At 42.1% G+C, this 23,568-nt stretch overlaps 1 protein-coding gene across 1 annotated transcript; it reads right to left on the bottom strand.

Moving 5' to 3' along the window:
- Positions 1–53: 53 nt before the first annotated feature.
- On the bottom strand, positions 54–23,309 carry pkn2a (protein kinase N2a). Its single transcript, XM_046408160.1, has 23 exons — positions 22,922–23,309; positions 17,110–17,274; positions 16,382–16,517; positions 11,885–12,039; positions 9,708–9,837; positions 9,475–9,620; positions 8,365–8,578; positions 7,912–8,097; positions 7,612–7,721; positions 7,082–7,225; positions 6,369–6,444; positions 6,066–6,222; positions 5,832–5,958; positions 4,829–4,965; positions 4,292–4,367; positions 3,852–3,943; positions 3,592–3,768; positions 3,256–3,318; positions 3,091–3,167; positions 2,798–2,940; positions 2,491–2,598; positions 2,268–2,348; positions 54–2,121 (listed from the first exon to the last, which is right to left on the bottom strand). Exons 1-23 carry the CDS (start codon positions 22,940–22,942, stop codon positions 1,918–1,920), a joined length of 2,925 nt encoding a protein of 974 aa, XP_046264116.1. The 5' UTR covers positions 22,943–23,309; the 3' UTR covers positions 54–1,917.
- Between the last annotated feature and the right edge of the window lie 259 nt (positions 23,310–23,568).

The raw sequence follows: 23,568 nt of genomic DNA on the forward strand, positions 1-23,568 counted from the left end.
AAACGGCAAACCATTAGGATGTGTTCAATGTCAGGTACAAGTAAGAGCAGAGCCACTATTACAAAGGTTTAATTTGTGGATTCATGATGGGCAACAAACAACTGCAGAAATACCATTTCTTTTATCTTTATCTTTTTTTTTTTTAAACACCGGGCTGAACAGCAACAGTTGTGTGAATATTGGTGTACCATCCATAGTTTTTGCCTGTCCAGGCAACAACATGCACAAGCAAAGAATAAAAAAAAAAGACTCTGTACATTCTATTTTCATAATTACGAAAAGTACATAATTAAAAACTATTGATAAAATTAGTGCTTTCAGCTTAACTGTGTACATACAGTATGTATATATAATATACCCTGCCCTCCCCTGTAGTGATTCATATCAACAGGTCTGCAACATTTGAGTCAGTTTATATATATATATATATATATATATACATACATATATATATATAAACATGCAAAGACAGAGTCATCAGCTGGTTCCACTGAAACATTTCATTTTGATCACAGAACAGTGTGAGAAGCATTTAAATGGAGTTTCGACAGAGAAAACTGCGGTTACTATGTTCCCAACAAAACAGCTCAGTGCTGATGTTTTGCACAACACGTGGTTGCTTTATGAAGAGATGTTGTCTGCTTCAAGAGGGACAGGACGAGTTTGGTTTTGGTAGCTGTAACTGTGAGACTCACTGTAGTGTTTTCACTTTGAGGTAACAAGAAAAATGCTATCAGGTCCACCACAACCAGCTGTTCACTGAGGAACGAGAAAAAAACTTCATTGAAAAACAACTGAACTCAGCTCTGATAAAATGACTAACTTAAAGTTTGATTTTATTGCTCCAAAAAATACTGCAATACCAAGCGGGCCTTAGATCATCAGAATTGGGTTCAGCTGAATGTCAACCTCAAGCTACAGAGCCACTAGAGGGCATCAAACTGGAAAAAAAAAAGTAAAATACTTTGCATTAATTGTTCTGGCCAAAAGGCATTTTTTAATGATCTATACATTTCCAAATAATAATAATAATGATGATGGTTAATTAATTTAACAGCTTAAGCGGCAGGTCACCCTGCATGGACTGCTGTTCATCACTTGTGTTGTTGTGTGGGTCGTTGTATGCAGACATGGAAGCTTCAGGTGAGCGAAGTGAGGCTGAAAAAAGTGAGCCCTTATACAAAAAAAGACATATAGTGTGAAGACTCTTACTTGGATTTCAAGTCAAGAAGCAGCAGTAGTAGTCAAGATGTTTGTTGTAGCTGTCCGTTCAGTGATCAATGCTTTGAGCACTTTGAATTCACCGAACACCAGATTCAGATATAATCGAGGTGGAAATATCAAACTTTACAGTGAGATAAAATGTCTTTAAGCTATGGCAGGGGCTTTGCAATTAAAGAAAGAAAAACAACAATAAAATACATGTCTGAATATAATCTGTACAGATCAAAAAAACAAAAAACAAAAACAGAAGACAGTGACAGAATAACATGATTGTGAAGTTGCCGTCTTCTAAGAGTTCATATGAAAAACATTCTCAGTGGTCAGACAATGGACACGACGACGTGTGCAGGAGGATGAAGCATCCCTCCTCCTTCACTCTCCAACAACAGAGTTTCATTTGTTTTCTTTTTCTTAAAAAAAAAAGTTCTTCATGTGGATTAAAAAAAAAAAAAAATTAAGCAGGGGTCCTCAGGAGGCTTCTGTAAATTCTTCTCAATGGCACAGAGTTTGTTTTGTTTTTTTTTTTGTTTTTTTTTGCCTGGAGGCTTGGGGAGCCACGTTCCAACATTTTGGCCAACAAAGAGGAAAGTTTTAAAATGATGTGAGCTACAGTCATTGCTGTGTTGGTTGGTTCACAGTGTGTGTGTGTGTGTGTGTGTGTCTGAGTGTGTGTAGACCAGCGGTCACGTAAAGCTAACACCAGTCAGCGATGTAATCAAAGTCAGAGAACATGTTCTGCTCATCGGAGGTCAGCACTCGTGGTTCCCTGGGCGGGGTTAAGATCGGAGCCTCTGAGGTAAATTCGTCATCGAAGTTGCTGACGTCGTTGGCGCCCTGGATGGTCGGCACAAATGGCGGCTTCACCTTCTTGGCCAACAGTCCGTTCCAATCCATACTCTGCCGAGAAACAGAAAGCACATTTGAGTCACATTTGTGTTCATCTTCTTAAAGCCCACTAATTCAAATGTCAAACTATTCTTTTAAATGCAAAGTCACAAAAGTCGAAAAAGAATATCATTGCAAATGATGTTTTCATTCCTCACCCTGAAGAATAGATGTTTCTTAACCTCCTCTGCGTCCCTTTCTCCTGCTCCCAGTCGTCGTTCTGGACTCCTCCTCAAAAGCTGAGCACAAGGAGAAACATGAAGTATATTAAATACACACTGCTCATTTACTGGACAGCCAGTTTTCCATTTTGTGATTATTCCATTATTTTGAATTTTCTCATTTAAGACCAATCCCTTTGCTCTCTGTCCATGTACACACCCTCCTCATGATGGAGATGGCCTCGGTCGAGAGGAACCGCGGGTAACGGACTTCATCGTTGACGATGCTGTCAAACACTTCCTCCTCATCGTCACCGGGGAAGGGCGACTGAGAAGAGACGTGCCAAGATGAAAAAGATAAAGACACGGCAAAAGTTGCTGAATGGTGAATTGACATTCAGCAGGAACAAAAAGCCATGGCGATATACATTAACGTACAATAAATGAAAGTGTGCGAAGGTTCGGTAAAACAACAACAATAAACAATTTTAATAATCACTCGGCGTCTTGAGGGAACGCGCGCTCACCTCCCCAACCAACATCTCGAAGATGAGGACGCCCAGCCCCCACCAGTCCACAGCACGAGTGTACGACGTTTCAGTCAAAACCTCAGGAGCTAAAAACTCGGGTGTGCCACAAAATGTGCTGGTGCGATCCCTGAAACCCATTCCTGAAAGCAACACACGGGCCGATTAAGAAAGGACCGACTTTAATATGAAACAAATATTCATCCATGTTTGTATATGTCGGGGTATTGGTACAGTTTCCTCGTTTAATCTTGAATGTAAATCCTTCAGTAAAATGTGGTTTTCCATTTTACCTTCTTTGCAAAGACCAAAGTCAGCAATCTTTACATATCCCTCTGTATCCAAGAGCAAGTTATCAAGCTTCAAATCTCTGCAAATACAAAAATAAAAAGAACATTTTTTAGACCATCATGCTCCTAACAGAAGTGGGACTGACTTAAATAACTCAAACTGCTTACCTGTACACAATCTTGTGGTCATGTAAAAACTGTAATCCCAATACGACACAGGCAGCGTAAAATCTGCAAAGGTACAAAACCAGTGAACTCAATGAGTCAATTAGAGTAGGAAATCATTAGCTTAACACACACTCATGTAGGGGAATAAAATTGTTACACACTGAGGGGAAGTTTTACGCATGTGAAAGCCAGTTCATTCAGAACCCCTATTAATGTGCCCCTGATAATGACCTCTCAAATGAAACAGAAAGCAGACTCGAATAGACACATAACCGGCAACATGCCAGTTCACGGACAGTAAGAGGGAATAGTCAGGTCAAAGCGGTGGCCACTCACATGGCTCTGGGCTCAGAGAACACATCAGCATGGATGTGCATCATCAGATCGCCTCCCGCTGCGTACTCCATGACAAAACAAACATGCTCCTGCGTCTGGAAACACGCAAACAGGTTGACCAGGAACGGGTGGCGGACGCTGTTGACCGTTTCGAAAATCCTCTTCTCACACATCAAACTGGCAAAGAGAGGAGGACACCTGTGTAAGTTCCCGCCACTATGAAATAACCCAGAGCTACGTTAAAAACACTAAATGTTTACCTGTCGACTTCATCGCGAGCCACAATGTCTCCTTTCTTCAACGCTTTGATAGCGAACATCTCCCCTGTGCTCTTATACTCTGCCAACAACACCTGAGGAGGGGAAGCAGAGGGGAGACTCACGTCAGGGATACATTGCAGCTTTCTGCCTGCTTTGTTCCTTTGGACTAGAGCTGAAATCATTAGTCAGTTGCTCAATTAAGAATCAGCAACTATTTACATTATTGGCAAAATATTTCAAGTTGAAATGCCCATTTCCTCTGAAACAATTTTATGTTTTTCAATGTCATATATGACAGTAAATTTAATGTTTAAAGATGTCACCTTCAGCTCTGGGAAATTAGAAGTCAGTGATTTTTTTTTTTTTACTACTTTCCATTGTGAAAAATAACAGGACTTATGAATTAATCTGTCCATGCTCTATGATCACATGAAACACACCTTTCCAAAGTGACCCCGTCCCAGGACTGCCACACATTTGAAGTCTTGAAGACTGAAGTGGAACTGCTCTTCTTCCCTGGAAAAGGATTCATGTGTACATTAGCATCCATGATGTATTAAGACCTGCATAAAGCTGGCGGTCTGAATACAACAGCAGCCTGCAGCAGGCAACTTGATGACTAATTTCTAAAACAAGAGGATTCAAAGCCAGGGGGCAGTGTTTACACCCGTGTTACTATTTCAGCTCCACTGAAAACCGGCATGTCAGGACAACACAGCTCAACAGACCTCAGAACAACAAAAACACCACTGATGGCAGGTTGCCAGTAAAATCTGTGTTTGTACAATCTTCTGTGCTACATTGTTGGCCATTAACAGAACAAGACTGACCAGAAATAACTGTACTCTCCCAGTTACCCTTTTCAAACAAAATGCTCCACATCCAGAGCCTTCACCCACTCCTCTCTTCACTGAACTTCTTAAACTTTAAACTTTCTAAAAAGACACACAAACAAGACACACACATGGCTCTCCTACCTTATGTCTGAGTCTTTCTGGATGGCGGTGAGCTCCAGGTCTGGATGCTGGATCTCCTGCTCGACCGCTCTGTCTAGGTCAGGCTTCACCGCTATGCTGTTCCTCTTGTTCAAGAAGTCAAATGAGGCGAGTGCATCCTGAAGAGAGCAAACAACGCAGGAGGATGGAAAAGGGAAAAAAAATGAGACGAGCTTTTAGCCATTATGTAATACTGGAAACTTACATGTGCTGTGTCTCAAGTATTCTTAAGTCAGTATTCATCTGCAGGTACACAATTATAATAAAGAATATGATGGGGTTTTTTTTTTTAATTCAATCCATTTATTTAGCCATTAGTAATGGCTGACATGCCATTGAGCCAAACTGCTTCCCGGGCACCTGACATGGCAGCCCACTGCTCCTGTGTGTGTTCCCTGCCTGTGGTGTGCTGTGTTGCATGTGTGTTCAACCAGGGATGGGTTAAATGCAGAGATAAAAGTTCAGTGCATGTAAAAATATACTGCAGAATAAAGCTTCTTCTGAATAAACTATACACAAAACTATATAGAACTAATCCTGTGACGACAACCTGACTAAGCTCTTCTTTGACTATGTGTAGGCCTACTGAGGACCACAGAGGACAAACATAGTGAGGTGAACATTAGTCAGTTAAATAAGTGGCCTTTTGTAAGACGACAGTGGTGATAAAAATGTTTGAATGAAATGTCTTTATTTAGGATTGACGCTGCACACATGAATATTTTGGGTATTTTTTTTCCTGTGCTCTCTGTATGCTTTGTGGCTTTTTATTCTCCTTTTTGAAGCTTTCATTTCATCTGTCAAAATCTCGACACAGGCTTTCTTTTTTTCCACCTGGCTGGCTTCCCACTTTATCCTTAACAGCAGCGGTTTGTTGTGTTAAACCGAAAGCATTGTAATGAATGACTGGCAAATGACTGCCTTCCATCTTGTGGTTACGTCAGCTCATTGCTGCCTTAACAAAAATACCAGTGATTCCTAGTACCTGTACTTCCTCCTTGTCAGGCATCTTATCTTGCACCAGTGGTTCTTGGAAGCTGTCAGGTGCTGGGTAGTGTTTGGGTCCTGGGGTGGGCTCTTTGTCAAAGTCCAGCTTGGTCACCAGCGGGTCACTGTGCATGGGAAGAGGCGCACGACTGTTTTTCAACACCATGTCCTTTTGAGTTAATACCTACATGTGAATATTCTGAGCTCGTGTTCATGTGAGCGGGTGTAGTACCTGCTGGGTGTGGGTGAACCAGGTAGGCTGCTGGGAACAGTCTCAGCTGCCTGAGGGCTGAAGGAGTTGGTGCTGACGGTCGGTATGGCTCTTCTTACCAGGCGGCCCCAGGTGGCAACGTTGATGTTCATCTGAGGGGCTCGCAGGAAGGTTTTACCTGATGACGAAGGAACAGTGAACCCGAATATTAACATTATTGGATACACAATCAAAGCCTGTTTTAACAAAATGTAGGTTCCCATGATGCCTGTGTACTAATCACAACAGTGCACCATGAAAAAGTGGGAGGTATTGTTAACTCACCTTGCTGCTTTGAGAAAATCTTCTTCTGTCTTTGCAGCTTTGGTCGTCTCTCAATGACAGGATTGAAAAAGGTCACCTTTAAAAAAAGAGGAAAATAAAACTGAACAAGAAAAGAAAACAGCCAGTACAACTAAGACACATGGAGGTCAAGTTTCGAACTTATTATTACTTATTTTCTGACACATTTTGTTTTATAAACGTTATTTATTCAGGGAAGCTTCATTGTGAGCTCCTGGTCACATTCACACACTTACACACTGACACTAGGAAACCACTCAGTACAAGCACAGTCTGATCTGACGTCGGCTCGAGGTCTGGGAGGTTGAACCCGCGACCTCCCGGTGACAAGCTTCTCTTCTCATCTCTATGGGTACCAGGAGTCAATTTAATGTGACCCACTGACTGCCACCAATGACAGCAAACGATAAACAGATAGAGAGCTTTCCTAGACTTATCGACAACTCAAAGCCCTTTACAGCACAAGGCAGCATTCATCCATTGAAACACATTTTAATACACTGGTGAAACATCCAAGGCGCCACCTGCTCGTCAGAGGAGATAACCATTCAACAGAAAAACTCACACACTGATGGAAGAGCCATCAGCAACAATTACTGGCTTCAGTATCTTGCCCAAAGACAAACAAGTGACCTTCCAATTACTGGATAACCTCCTGTCAGTCTATAATAGTCAGTATGTGTGTGTGTGTGTACCTCAGCAAACAGCATTCCCTGTGGCTCTAGGTACAGACACATCCCATGACGCTGGTTGTCCAGGAAGTCCTCCAGCCGCAGGAACTTGACGGCGCAGAGCGAACGCCAGTCACGCCAGTACACCGAGATCTCCAGCTCACGAGACTGCAGGACAGAGAGAGAGACACACAGACACACAGACACACACACCAAACAAGTCAGCTGTGTTGTTCAGACGTGACACTGAGCTAACAGCACAGATGTACAGTGCTGCCAAAGGGGCTTCAACAAAGTCCTGATCACAGGGTGTGAATACTTATGTACATGTTAGATTTTTTGTTTGTCATTTTTAATAAATTTGCAAAAAATTCAAGCAAACTTGTTTCACTTCATCATTATGGGGTATTTTGTGTAGAATTTTGAGGGAGAAATTTAATTTAATCCATTTTGGAATGAGACTGTAACATAACAAAATGTGCAAAAAGCAAAGCGGTTTGAATGCTTTCCGGATGGAATGCAGGTCAAGGTCAGTGTGTGTGTGTGTGTGTTACCCGGTCCAGCTCCAATGTAAACTTCTGGTCCCAGGCCTGGTTGCTGACCGACCTCCAGCTAGTCTGGCCTACTACTGTGTTGTCCAGTTTCAGCACTGCACTGATCTCATCTGAGGAAACACACGGTATAAGTTAAGTACTGATGAATCTATCACTGTCCAGAGTGTGACTGCAACTCAGCTGGTATTACAGACAAGGTCTCGTTGTAGGGTAATCCTCCAGGTCTGTCATGGTTCAGCTGTGATTTATTGGTAAATTTGGTGAAACTGGAGGACAGTGTACAAGCTCAGGTTTACTTACTGGAGAGCTCCTCGCTCTTTGTCAGGTTTCGGGAGCTCACACCGCGGTTTCGGTTTGCTCGGCTGATGAAGGATGAGCGAGTCTCGCTGGGGCTCCAGCCAGGCAGCGGGACAGATGCAGCCTTGGAACGACCTGGGACATTTTCCAGAAGGTCCTGACAGCCCATGAGCCTGACGTCTAATGTGCCTGGAAGTGAGACCATACGCATTCTGTCTTGGTCCAAGTTCACTTTAGTTTATTATTTTGCCTCAGACTCAGACGATGTGTTTCCATCACAACAACAAATGAGTCACTTATTTGCTAATAATGGTTTTTAAGAAGCATCAAGAAAGTTTTTAGGTAAACTATTGAAAATGAAAACATGATTGCGACTTGTTATCTGTTCAAAATGATGAAAATGAGCAGTCTGAAATAACTGATATGCTAAAACCACTGCGTCTTTTGTCCAGTTACCTGTGAGCGCGGCGGGCTTAGTCACGGTGCTGTACTGGTTCTGTGTGGAGATGATGCTGGATCTGGGACTAAGGGCTGGTGAGGTCAGCAGGGACAACACTTCCACAATGCTGCTGCTGCGAGGGTGGTTTTTAGGCAACTCACTGAGGCGTTGCTCCAAGGAATATCGCAGGAGGTCAAGCTTTTGACTGGACTCATTAAAGCGAGCCTGGGCCTGGAGGGGGAGAGAAAATAAGGAAGGAATAATAAGGAAGGAAGTACAGAGGAAGCAAAAAAAAAAAGGTGGAAGGAAATGTAATAGTAGAGGTGGCAAAGGATGGAAAGGCGGGGGGAAATCAATGTCATGGCCCATTTTACTTTAACAGAGCGCTGCAACAGTGCAGGGCTCAGTTTCATTTAAAGACCATAGCCTAACATAAGAGAGGTGTACTACGAAGTGAGACGAATGGTAGTGAGGTATGTTAAGCCTAAAGTTTTCAGTGACTCTCTTTTAGCCTGGCTAGATCACCACGGTAACTCATGGTGCACACCTAACCTGGTCCAGAGGAGGTCATGTTCAGAGCTTCACTGACTGTAAGAAGCACTGCCTTTCACCGCTTGTCCCGATGAGCCGTACATTTAAGTAGAGTACATACAATAATGTCACGGAATGAAATGCTGTAATTACAGCAGCACAATTTGTATGCATCTTGTTGTGGTTGTTTTTGCCCCAATATCATAACCTGTTTGCATTCAGTTGATGACACAAAAAAAACATTTTTTACCCGTTTGCTTCAGGTAATATTGACACTTTAAAATTTTACACAGCATCTCATGCATACACTGAAAGATTACATTACAAAACAGCTACTATGGACCACTATGGATTCTGTTTCTGTGCTTGCTGCTGATTTGCTGCCGTCCACACCAAACACCCCCTGACATTAACAAAGAAAGTTGATAACCACTGTCGTAAAACTCTGTATCAGATTGGGGTTTTAGGTGTTGTGAAACCAGCTCACGCAAAGAAAGCCTGACTGTGTCGAACCTGCTTCATATCAAGTGATGAGAATCTGATTTGTGCTTGTTTTAAATCACCACTGTACACCTAACTCACACACAAACATCTACCTCTGAATGCGCTCTTTTTTCTGTGACTTTTCCCGATCCCAGGAGCTTCATGACGTTCTTGGCTCCCTCGGCCACAGCGGACTCTATCTTGGCGTGGTGACACAGCTCCTCCACCCGCAGGTCTAGCGGGCTGATGATGGGCTTGTCTGGAGGACAAGGAAGGACGTGGGGCTTTAATTTAAATGTGACGGTTTAGAAGATGCTGCGTGTACTGAAAATTCACTCTGACACACCCATCACATCGTTGTTCTCGAAGCTCAGCTCGCTGGCCTGGCTGGCCTTGAGGATTTGCATCCTGATGAACTCGATCTTCGTCTTGCTGTCCTGAAGCATCTGCTGGGCAGTCGCTAGCAACTTACGATCCTATGGACACAGACATGAAACAATTGCTGAAACACTGCTATATCAACACAACAACTATAACCTAATGTTCTAATTAAAGGTTTTAATGTTGTTTTATCTTTAAGTAAAATTACTGGCTCTCAGGACCTTACAGACGACCCCGTAGGCACACTTATTGTTTTGAGCATGTAACACAAACAGCCAATTCATGCCCTTAATTGGAGCTAAAGAAAAAGTGACCACATGGAAAATCTTATTCATCGAAAAACAAGGTGGAATCTCGTGTGTAGTTAAGTGCTGACCTTCTCATACGTGCACACACTCACTGCCACAAGCACACGTACAAAGACTGGAGTAAGCAAACTCCACCCAGAATTCCTGTCAAGTTTAAATCCTGGTTGTTGATGGCGCCACGCACAGGAAAGACCTCTGTCCAGCAGGCATTTCCTCTCTGACATCAGGACGGGACTATTTCCAACGGGAAGGTGCGACCGTCTGTCTCTATGAATGTCTTTCTGACCCCCGTGCAGGTCGCTCACACAACACTGTGACCTCCCCTGGTCAGACACACAGTGGGGGTCCTTTTCAGTCAGTTACTGCACTAAAGTGATGCACCACGGCTCTGCAGGCACCTCTTGAACATAAGACTCAAACATCTTTCAAATCTTGTTGGGTAAAACTCAAGGACACGTGTCAGGCCTAATTTAAAATTAATTTCTCAAAGATGTAGCTTCTTATTTACAGACATTACAATGTTATCAATCTTCTCATTCAACTCTCACCAAGAAAGCGAATAAGCATATTTCCTCAATTCCTTTAAAGGGATTTTTCAGGCATGAGACATCATGTCCACATGAACTTCCACAGCAATGTATGAAGAAGAACACAAGTACATTACTGGCAAAGTGGAGATGACACTCCTGAAACCCTACACTATACTAAACCATCAACTACAAAGTGGCTTCAATTACTACTGAGAGACACCAGAGCCAGGATGGCCTGAGTGGCTCTCAGTGCCCCAGCTGTTATTAGTCCTGGTGACTTAGATACACCTCCCAGCGAAATTATAGTTTTTCTCTCCCTGAGCTTTGGAGGAGCCACGAGGGCCATAAGAGCTTTGTGAACAAACAGTGGTACATATGACACACAGTATGTGTCAGCGCCTTCTCATGTTTCCTCCTCCCCTACAGTGAAGCTGTAAAAGTCAACATGTATCATTCTACCTTCTGCAGGCTGGAAACTAACCCACTCACACCAGTTTTCATGTGATCACAACCACAGCACATTAAAAAAAATAAAAAATAAAAGACTTGTGTTAGCTTGGTACACCATAAAACCTGTGGTAAGTGATTTCAGTCTGTCCTGGGATGTTTAGGTTTGTTCTCAGTGGACAATACACACACAAGAAGACTGATTAGCAATACTTAAAAGAAACCCAGGCTTAGAGTAAGTAAACAAGTGAAGTAATAAGTTTTGCTTAAAGAAAAAAAAAGATTTCAACAATAGGAAATTCAACTTGAAGTTCGTGTAAGGCAGGAAGCTCACGTAAGATCCGAATGTATTTTTAGGTGGTCACCTTAAAATACATTTGGCTCATGAGTCACATAATTCCAGTTTAACAGAATCAAAATGTCAAAGGTGAATAAAACTTGATGACAGTGGCTAAAAACAGTAACTAAAATCAAACAGTGTTATGGTGGCTTCTGTTATTCCTCTTGAGTGACTAAAAGATCATTTAAATATATTCACAATGTAATTATATAAGATCTGTGCTTGGATTTGACACGGGGTACAATGGGCCGTCACCACAGAAACACTGGTGCACACAACTGTGACAAATAAAAATAATAAATTTGGACCTGTAAGTTGATTTGTAAACCATGACTTCATACTGATGGATTTCTGGCTAACTTGAGGGTTTCTTTAAAAGCGCTGATTGTCTGACATGCTGGTATGTTCATGTTTCTTGCCCAATTTGACTTTTTTTTGGATTTATCCTTTAAATACAAGAGAACCAACTGCAGCCTGAAAGTCAGGTGAAGGCTGCCCCTCTCCTGCTGAATCCTACCTTGGAGGAGCCATTGGAGTACATCAGAATCATGTTCTCAGCACCCTGTTTGACCTTGAGCTCGATGTCATTCTGTCTTTTCAGGGCGGCGAGGCGGCTGCTGCTGGTGCACATTCTCGCCTCACTGTTGGGGGTATCTGGGGTCAAAGGGCACTCTGGGTAAAGAGGAAAAAAAAAAGTACAAGTCACCACTTTATGTCCTTTTGGACACAACCAGATACATGACTCAGTATGTGTTACTGGAGGTTGTTAAGAATATACAGACTGTAAATAGTAACTCAGCACGCATGTGCTTTTTTTGGCTGTCATCCATTCTGAAGTGAGCTAAAAAAATGACCTACCACTGACCTACCACTGTTTTTACAAAAACACGTCAAATAGCAACTTCAGTAGTCACATAATGTGCCCAGAAAGATCTGTTTATAATGTGATGAGGTTTGTTAGCACAAAACTCCAACTGACTCACTCTCCCAACACAAAAAGAAATACACAAGTCATCAACATTAAGATTTGAAATAAAGTAGAATTTCAGATCAACAAATGGTGTCACAGTCACCATTTGTTTTTTCATTTGGACTGGAGGAGTCTTTCACACAGCTTCTTGGCTCAGAAAATAGAAACATTTTATTACAACACATCAAAGATGAACCCTGAGCATAACCAAGTATTCTATGTGACTTAAATTTGATCTGGTATGATGCTTCGATATTCACGAACTAAAATACAGAGCCGATCGCTACTAATTCAGAAGAATTTTCTGTCATCACTTCGCTTTCTCCCGACGTCTTCTCAGCTTCAAACAACAGAATCCCTGCAGCCATCTCTGAGCGAGTGAAAAACAAAACAAAACAAAAAACAAGTGTAAACTTGCACACATCTACCACAGCTACACTGGCAGTAAAAGTACAGTGACATGACTTAAATGCAAATGTGGTGTGAACACTTGATGATACATCCAGAACAATGTACATGTTCAACTTTTTGTAATGATTGCATTGCGTCCAGACTCTCAAAGTAGCTCTAACAACACGGTGCTACTGGGACCACATATATTTAGGATTTTGAGTTACACGTGCATTCTCTTACACATTCTCTCACACACTCTAACTCTCTCTCACACACACACACACACACACACACACACACACGAACATCTATCTCCCCCAAGATGGACCACAGTTCTGGGCGATGAGCTCAGTGCTTTTTTGTCATGTCTGGACTTGAAAGGTTTAGTGAAAACCCCTCTGTTGACTGATCACTGCAATGCAGCACAAAACACTGACTCTCTCTCTCTCTCACACACACACACACACACACACACACACATGAGTGAGGTGGGCAAAAAAAAAAAAAACCTGCCTGACTTCTCCTGACTTGACTTGTAAGTTCAGTTACAGTCTATGGTGTCCTAAAGGAACTGCTCTTAAAAAGGTCCCACGGTGTAGATTTAAAAAGAGGGGCCACATCCGAGACACACAATGCCCTTTTCTCACTAGGACTCACAAAGCCTACCATGCATGTAACTACTACATATAACTAAGTCTTTTTTGCTCAACTGTTTTCTTTTTGACAGAAAAACAAATCACACAACTTGAAAAAACAAAACAAAAAACATTTTCCAAGACAAAAAATAACACTAATGAAAACTTGATTTCCCTGATGATGTCTTGAGACAATCTTAAGTGAGCCTGACTGGCATTACCAAAAATAACAGCAGTGAGGAAAATCAGGTATTCTGGGAGTTGCTGCCAAACACACGCAACAATAACCAGCAGCCGGGTCTGTGATTCATTCACCCTGAATGTTTTATCAAAACAATGTCTAAAGCTTCCTTTGAACACCTGTGAGATGTGGGCAAAAAGGAAGCATGTGATACTTTGAACTGAAAGTCTAAATGATTCATCTAATGACACTTAACGAACTGAGAGAGCATCACTGCTGAGTTTTCTGTTAAGGAGCAGGAGGGGAGGATGTTCCCAGGGCAACCCCCTCGTATACAGACAGACACAGTGAGAGAGCCAAGGATAGAAAGATGGCAGAGCAAGGTGAGAACAGGAGCCTGGGGCAAAACTGACTTTGGCATTCATAAAATACACATTGCATAATAAGAGTCACAGTGATTAAGATCACGTTCAGTCAGCATCATGACAAAGTTCTTAGTGAAAATGACAAAGGCACACATGCAGAAGTGCAGCCAGACTACATTTGAGACTTTCCTCTCTCTCTCCGTGCAAGCGTGTGCATGCGTGTGCACGTGTGCGAGTGTGTATAGGCGGTGCAGTTTAGTCAAGGTCACATCGAGCCAAGAATTAAAGGACCCCTCACCCCTCCTTCTCAGTGTGGTTCAGCCCACGCTGGGCCAGAGGACAAGATACTGAGCTACTGAATAGCTGCAGGGCTGATGTCACTTCTGGAAAGCTGACAAGGGGAACCCTCCCTCAGATTAACCCTGTCTGCATCTGACAGGAAGGCAGCGAGAAACATGCTAACATTACTCTCTAAACAATTACATCATGATTTGGAGAACTGAACTTGGTGTGTGTGCCTTAGATGCGATCAAGGATGACTGGGAGGAAAAACAGACCAAATCACATTCCAGTCACTTAATGAATGAGATGGTATGTGATAGAGGGACCTGACTGGTGACCCTGCGTCAGAGCTGCTGCTGCTGCTGCTCCAAGACGGTGCCTGAGTGCCTGTCGGTCCATTTCTGGCCTCAGCTGAGTGGCAGAGAATAACCAGAGCCCCCTCAACTTTCTCCTGGAACAAAAACACATCCTGGCTGCTAAAGAAGCAAAGCAACTCCGTTCTAATAATTCATGGACCAAGTGCGTCTCTTCGGGTTTTCGAGAGCGAAAACCTATTTCGACAAATCGTCTCATGACTGTGGAGATGAACTGGCCTCAGTCCCTGCTGCGCCGTTTTGCAATAGCCAGTGACATTCCGCTGCCGTCATGTCAAGAAAGCCTTCGTTCATCAGATAGTCACTGAGTCAGGCTAAATTTATTCCCACTTAAGATAACCATTTGCCAAGACAACCTCCCTAACCTCCCGTCCCTCCCCCAGCACACACACTCTCACACACATCTCCTCATCTACTTCCTAATGTCAACTGAACCGGGGGATGTGATGGTAACAGGCAGACAAATACCATTCCTCCTCTTCCTGAATTCACCCAGGCCCTCGCTACCAACAAATACCGCGTAAAGTAACTACTGTAACAAAACTACACACTGCTGTTGTGGTTAACTCTCTCCAAATTCCATTGTTGTTGACAAATGCACAGGAGCAAGCTTTCAACAGCCTCGGAGGGGAACAATCGACAGCTCATTGTAACTGTTGGAGGAATGTGGAATGCAACAATGTCAGCCTCTGGAGAGTGAGTCACCTCCAAACACTGAATGCACTCTGTGTGTATGTGTGTTCATATAGGTGCTCTTCTGACTCAACACTGCCAAAGTAATTTACCCAGGAATACTAAGCATTTGCAATACACCAGTACTTTGGAGAGAGCGCCAAAGAGACAATGACAATATTTGCAAGAGAAGTTGATAGGTTTTTGTGACATTATACCTTGGCAAAATCTGCTGCAAGAAATCATTCCAAGCAAGGTCAACTGGACAACAAATGTCAGTTAAACAAATTAGGGCTGAAAGGACTCCTCAAGTAACTCTTACTAAAAATCATTGATGAAAACTCTTTGCATTTACATTTCATTTAATCCATTTAACTGCTTACAGCATACTGTGTTTCACATGGATGATTATTACTGACACGCAGTTCTGTGAGCACACGATGAAATAAAGTGATGGCACAAAGTGCAAAGGAGAGACAGACCAGGTAAAACAACAGAAAATAACCCAAGTTTGGGATCATTTCAAGCTGAACTAAAACTTTACAAATCAAAATGCTGCATTCAATTTGTGAACGTCTGAACTTCAGTGATGCTCTTATTATGATCGTAAACACACACACGCATGCATGCATGCACGCACGCACACGCACACACACACCCCTTCTCCTCACAGTAATGCATAAAATACCTCAGGAGTTTAGTCTGATTGCAGTTATGAACTTACAGCTACTGTTATTTGTTATGTTAAAGGGTTGCCCTGCACCTGCTCTTCCTACTCACTGTAATCAGTGAGTTGATTTTGTCTTATTTTCTCTCTTGTATATTTGCTGTTGCTTTTTACAAAAGCAAACGCATTTCTTATCCAATACTATACTCGCTTAATCATTGCAATAATCGGCAGAATTCTTGCTTACTAATAAACTGCCCTCATACACGATATGGTTGCAGTATATACCTGTATACACATCTATCTATCTAAACATCTCAGTGATAGATCGATACTTACACCTATGCATCTCTAAGATGTAACTCAGACCCTGAAGTTGAGTATAGCGGACAGCACAGCATTAGCTTGAGTGTTCTGCTTGGTTAATGTTTACCACGCCTTCTGGGCTGCTTTGCCGTAGTGTTTGAGTTGTTACCTAGCAGTTCTTCAGGGTCTTTGACCACAATGTGGGCATTGAGCTCTTGCAGCTCCTGATGAAGCTCCTCAACCTTCTTGTTGGATTTTTTCAGCATGTTGTCAACATACGCCAGGCTCTTCTTGTCTGTGGTGACCTGAAGAGACGAGAGTGGAGGAGCCTTGAGAAAATGTGACTATTTATCAAATAACAAAAAAAAAAAAAACAAAAAAAAGAGAAACTCCACCAATTTTAAATGTAAAGGTCAGTCTAACCATTCACGTCTTCTGGTTCTGTCCTGATATTGTGGTATTTTGGTAATATGCCAATATTGTGCCAAATCCACCAAAAACAAGATAAATGGCTGAGTGAAATATATGTTATGGAGCAGTTAACTCATGAGATAAGAATTCAAGAGGAACAATGTAACGAGAAATTGACCTTGTTTACATGTCAACAACAGAATGAGGACTGAAAGTTGATATGTCACAGAAACAAACTGTAGAGGCAAAGCAATCCAGACTGTTCATGTTGCTGAACAATGTTGTTGTTTTTTTGTTTGTTTTGTTTTCTATGTTGAAAAATAAGGTCAGTCATGGGGAGGACTACTCGGTGGAGGAAGACAGCATGAAATCTTTGAAGACTACAACCTTGAAGACTGATCCCCACTCGGGACTAAAACTCAATTGACAAGGCTACGTCCTTGTCAATTTTGACTCTTCACTTTTCAGTAAATTGAGTGATTTTACCTTTCGTAGGTTCTCAGCACCTTCTTTGATCTTCAGCTCCTTGCGGATCTCACGGCGGATCTGCTCCTTGATCTCGTCCAGCTTCTGCTGGACCATGGTGTCGGACAGGTCCAGGTTATGCCCCAGACCCAGTCGCTCCGCCACCAGCTGGCCCCTGGCATCCCCCTGAAGGAAGACAGCAGAGAAGGAGGAAAAAAACAAGATGAGAGGAAGAATGTAATTTAGAGGAGGTCAGCGAGGGAGGAAGAGTAGGAAGAGCAAAATGGGCAGAGAAAGAGGAGGAGAGGACACAGAGAGGTCACAGATTTAAAGAACAAATAGACCGTGCATTCTGTCATTGTCTGAGTAACATTCATCAGACAGGACTCATCAATATAAACTGTTAGAACAAAAAGCACTGCACCAACTTGCAATGTTTCCCAACAGCTGAAGCTATTGCCTCATAAACACATGCATCTCCATTTTGTCACGAGGGCAAATTTATGACAGCAGTGAGAAAGCAATAAAAAGCAAAGGCAGCGCTTCATCTCAGCACTGGGCTTTTCATAATAACGAAATTTGTGTGAAATCTTTGTCACTTAATCGTGAGCATCAGGTTATCAATAATCATTTCCAAATTATAAGTTCTATAATCTGTGGAGTTCACATGAATGCATCTGAAATTATACTGTCTTAAACGCACTGAAAATGTCCTCTGACCAAATATGAAGTTCAGACACTGAACCCTGGCTGCTCGGCCTGAGTATCCTGAGGTCAGTGTAGTGGTGTGTTTTGAACTCGAGCTGGCCTCTGTACGTGGTGTTTTCACTGCTCCTGTCACTCAGCATTTACCTGCATCCTTAAAGCCTTCACCTTGATCAAAGAGGGATTAGAAGTCACTTCCTGAAAAGCTGCAGCTTTAAAGATCATCACGAAAACAATGGCGCAGTGGTGACATTTTACTAGTTGATCACAGTATACTATTGAGTAGGACTGTGAACAATCTATTTATTCCATTTCATTACACAGTTCCTCACTCAGAGTACTTTGGTTTGAAAATATCTTCTGATATGAAGACTGAAGCCGAACAACATAACGAACAACAGAACTCGCTGCCCTCTGAGAGACTCTGAAACTGTGCCAGAGTTTAAGTGTAGGGAAATTGGCTTATTCCATTCATAAAAAAAAGGTATAATGAGATGTGAAAAACAGCACATTCTACAGCCACTCTGTAACTACCACAAGATCGCCGTTCATTTTGCATCCAAACTATCATGACGTTAAAGTTAAATTTTACTTTAAAAGAAACCAGTTAAACCAAAGACTCTCTAATATCTAGGGTTAATGCAATTAACTTTAATTTAGTTAGCTACTGTTAAAATTACATCTAATTACATCTGCCTACAAAGATGACGGTAAAATGATAAAACCACTATGCTTTAATCTTTCTGCCTTACCGTAGCTTCATCAGTTTCAGCCAACTCCATCACTAGAGTAGAAGCAACCTGTCCTCGCATGTTCTGCCGACCCGCTAAACTGTCATTACATGAACTCCACTGAAGTTCTATTGTCCAGCAGGATAATGTCCGTTGCCACAAAGGCTAGGCTACACAGTCACTGGCCAAGGCTCCGTCCAAAGCTACGCTCATTCACTCTGCTAGCAACCGATTTTCCGCAGCTCTCTCTAGTTTTGCACTTTCTTTCTCACACAGACCATTGACATCAACAAGGAAGATAAACCGTCTGAGCAGTGACAGCCAAATCCCTCTTAGCTTTTAACTCTGTGAGGTCAGAGCAGCCCAGAATGGGATCTAATCTCACTCCATGGAGAGGGACTGCATCTAAAATTAACCCATGTTAAAAACAGAACACTGCCTGGCCTCACCACCCCCCAGAAAGCAACTTGTGCGGTTATGGAGACATCCTGACACCCCAACTACAACTGACCGGTCACAACACACACAACACAATAACGAGTACAAAACCCCAGCCAACAAAGCACCATATATGCTGTGTTGTCTTTTATTCATGCTTCACAGAAAATAGAGGGTTTACCACTATGTTTAATTCAGAGGTTGGCCACCTTACCTCAAAACAAACCCACTTCCACCTCCTCTCTAAGAGACGAGACCATATTTCACACCGCAGAAGCCTCCATATATAGTGGCTATTAGTTAGGCTCTCGTCTATTAACGCAATTAATTTTAAGACGAGTTGTGTCAAGATCTAGGAGCCTCTGCTAAAAAGGAGGAGGAAAGCCCTGAAATCACCTATTCTACTGCTCACTTATAGATTTAAGTTGGGAAAATATATTGTTTAGTAAGATAAGTACTCGTCTATAGGTATTCACTTCAGAGGAAACTATAGTTTGCGCATATCCTGGTTCAGAGGCTCCCTGATGACTCATAGGTAAAATGGAGGTCACAACTTGTGGAAGTAGAAGAATGGCGTGTGTGTGGTGGTAGTGGTGGTGGTGGGGGCACTCTTCTTCAGCTCTCTGGCTTGCAAAACTTGTTTGCACTGTAGCTGTGTTTGCCCAATGTGGTATGAGGACCACATGAGGACATCCAAAAAGGCCTATTTTACTGCACAACAATGGAGGGAAATCCATGAAAGGCCAATCAGATAAGGTGGAAATAAATCAGCCAGTAAACCCACAAGGTCTGTATTTTAATTTGAGATCAAACAAGGAAGCTATAGCCAAAAGAAAGAGAACAGGCGCTCATTTGTAGTATTGGTCTCACCTCTTGTTTCTCCTTAAGTGCAATACTTCCTTGAGTTGCTCTTTTACCTGGACTGTCTTGTCATTTCTCACTCCTATAAATGCACGGCCTTGTCAGGGCAGTGACGTCACACAGAGACTCGAGGCTTATTAGGTTCAAAGACGAGCGAAGCAGAAACTGTAAGCAAATGTTTCCACTCATACCACACAATGCGAACAATTTTTGATGGATGGAGGGAACTTGTCGTCACTGTAGCTCTGCAAGCTGCTCTGAGAAATGTTCAAGCCTGACAACAAATTAAAAGACTGTATCTAAAATATGTTTGTTCAATATTACAAAAAATGACAAAGAGGCGCTTGATTTATTAGATGGATAAAATAGGACCATTGATCTCTACAAAGTGAGAACACTAATATGGATGGCTCTAACTGAGCTGCAGAGCACCTTCTAAGATCTATATTTAATAAAACTGTAGATCATATTCTTACAAAGGTAAGGCAACTATTACCTACACATGCTGGACTTGTTAAAGAGCTCTTCTAGTGCCTGAGACATGAAAGGGAACTGTGAGGTAAAAGCAAACATTAGGTCTGAGCCTCAAGTGTAAGCAGGTTAACTTGCTCTTTAAGCCCGAAAGCTCCAAGTCCAGCAACAAGAGCTCCATTCAGACAATAGGACAATGGAAAAGCTGAGGGCACTATGCAGGCTCATGCTTAAAAAGCCAAGCCCTTGCCATTTCTGCGCGAGGTCCATCTCAGCCTACAACCTGACACCCAGCAGTCTTAGTCCTGCAGCTGGCTGCAGTGTTGGCCACAGCCTGGTGCTCTGCTGCGACCAGAAATAGCACCACAGGCTAATAAACGCAGATCCTACAAATGCGGGCTTCACACAAGCTTTAGACATGTGCCATGCCATGTCAAACTGTAGGTAATGTCTCACACTTCAGGTCAATGTTAATGACCATTTCTGAAACAGATAGACAGTAGATCATTTGTGTGCCAAGAAAACTTATGCTGCAGTGTCACAAAAAAGAACAAGCACAAAACTGCACTAAAACACCTGCCACTCTGCTGAGTTGATCTGGTTCCACTCCAGAGAAAACCACAATGGTGATATATACTGATATGAAGTTGGCATGGTTCCCCCTAGCTAAGCATACCATAAAGTTTTAATTGAAAAAGAAAAGCCCATCTCAATTAGGAACATAACACAAGGATGGGCTTGAGTTATTGTTATGTTTACAAAATGCATCTTAACAGTCCAAATGCATTAACTACATTAACTACTATTAACTGCAGTATTAGTCTGTTCAGTGCATGTTCTTTGCATTTGCATTCACCCTTTGACTGAAGAAAAATTTAAGCAAGAACAATTATCATCCTGAATACTATTACGATTATTGATACTGTGGTTGGAAAAAGTTCTGATTGTTTGACATTTCATGCTACATTGTAGCACCCTGATAAATACTAACTTTCAAATAAAATGCAAAGAAGCATTTACAGAATAAAGTAAGGTGTGTTGGAGAAGAATTGTGGGACTTGCTTTAATTCAGATAGCTCACTACACTTCAGTTAGAATATTATAAATGTGATTTTTTTCATTTGCCTCATCGTGGTACACGCATCAGTACTATCAGTAGAATATACTCATAGCTAAACAGTCAGCCTAGATGGTAAAATTGTTTAACTTTAACACAACATAATTCCCACAGTGGGGAAATTTGCAGCACAGGGATAGAAAGATTAAAAAAGCATGACTAAATGATTGGCTTGATTATAAACATTTCCAATATTATGATGAGATCCCAAATGAAGACCATCTTTATCCATTTATGTCCTTGTATCCAAGAGGAAACAGCTGGTCTAGTCAATACATGTTTTGCCATCAGCGGACTGTTTTCATACTCAGTATATTATGAGTTAATTGTGTAAACCAAGAGTTCAAAACATTTTTCATTAGGCTGGGTCATCCATACACTGCACAGCTGAAGCGTTAGAGCAAACACCTGTGACAAGCTAAAAACATAAACGTTAATACCAAGTACAACAGGCCATTTCACCATTAAACTGGTTCAGCAAAAGCATCACTGACGAGACAGCAGGCCGACACCACCTGCTGCCTCAGTGATCAGTGTCAGGAGAAACATGTAAACTAATTCCTGACACAAGCGTTAACTTTGTTATCTGCTCTAGCCATTTTCTCCCAATACTTCCTGAAAAAAATGAGTATTCACACTGTTGTTAACACTAACATGAGCACAGTTTTTGGAGGATACTGCTAAACTAAGGTCTTGATTGCATTCCAGCTTGATTAGATAAAGCTCTGCGTGACTTGTTCACTTTGGACAATGTTTCTGTCAGAAAAGCATATATTGTAGACTTGACGTCACTCAAGTGAAACCACATTAGTCAGTGAGTCATGACTGTTCAGAGAGAATAGGAAAGTGTAAAGCATTCCCCTACTCCTGATTCAAAATGTACAAACGCGCTTTTGCATGTCAGAAGAGACATTTTATGACATGTGTTACGTTGCTGGTGAAATGTTTCAGTGTCCATCCGGTTTGTAACGTGTTTCAGCAAACTTAATGTCAATCCAGCGAGTCAACACTTGCTCTTCACAAAAGATGGAAAAAGTTTGCGGTTCATTCACAATACGTAAACACGTAGGGAAACTGAAAAATATAGCGTAAACGGAGTGTGAACACACGGTTTATTATCCAAAAGTGCAGGTTAACTTGACGTTAGGCTACAGACTTGCAAGTTAACGTTTAACAACATTTATTTCACTGAACCTACAGCAACAATAACGTTAAAACGTTTCTAAATAATGCGTGTTACATTTATCAACACATCAGTTTCCGTACAAAACTACCGGTTTAAAACTTAAATATTTCAGGATAAGTAACTTGGAATAATTGTTTCCCAGGCCTCAATCCATGGATAATTCCCAGTCAGCCTTTTGGGATCTGGCAGAGGCCCTTCACTTAAATACAAAACTACAGACTCGCGGCGGCTACACTTTGGGAAAAATAAACTGTTTACTAGCTTAGAACTGAACCTCCGGAGCAACTTTGCGCACTTTTCGCAACAGTTGTCAACTTTTCCTACCTGCACGGAATCGGCGGCCATCTTGGTTTTCGCCTTTGAATCAAATCCTACGGGGAGAGAGGAGGGGAGGTGGAACTCCAAAAACAAGCCTTGTTTCAAGTTTCCCTCTCTGGCGACAAAAAAGACGTGATTATTTGGACCAAATCATCGGTCATCTCGGGTACACGGGACTTCCCATGTCGTCTTCACACTTCATTTACGCGGTCACACCGTCCTAGAGGGGTCCTGGGGGGCGGCCTGGTGCTCATAAATAAGAAAGCTGAAGCGTAAATCTGTCCCAGTGCAGATGGAGAAAGAGGCGGTGGTTACAGTGAAGCGAGTCCGCCCAGAGGAGCTGCAGCGCTGCTGCTGAGCTGCTCTCAGCCCGGACAGCCAGCACACACGTGATCCCAAACTTCATATAGGCTGGACTTAACTCATGCTAGTATCCCGAAATCATCCCGGCGGAAATACAGAACATTTATCTCACTTCAGGTTGCCTTAACATGGGGCTAAAGTATGTTAAAAATTTTAATGCAAATCCTAAATGGACTAAATGGACAATCATAAATTCCATTTTAATCAGTGGTTGAAGCCGTAAAAGGAAAAGAAGAATTTTGAATGCCCAAATTTCAGTTATCAGTATTACATATTTTCAGGAAAACATA

This window comes from Scatophagus argus, chromosome 13 (genome assembly GCF_020382885.2).
Source record: "Scatophagus argus isolate fScaArg1 chromosome 13, fScaArg1.pri, whole genome shotgun sequence".
Taxonomy (NCBI): Eukaryota; Metazoa; Chordata; class Actinopteri; family Scatophagidae; genus Scatophagus; species Scatophagus argus.

Bases quoted from the DNA above. Each gene is read 5' to 3' on its own strand.
- pkn2a (XM_046408160.1), bottom strand. From the start codon at position 22,942: ATGGCCGCCGATTCCGTGCAG. The intron at 9,621-9,707 runs GTGTGTCAGAGT...CTTGTCCTCCAG, and splicing joins CGAGAACAACGATGTGATGG to ACAAGCCCATCATCAGCCCG. The intron at 4,966-5,831 runs GTACTAGGAATC...TGCTCTCTTCAG, and splicing joins CTGACAAGGAGGAAGTACAG to GATGCACTCGCCTCATTTGA.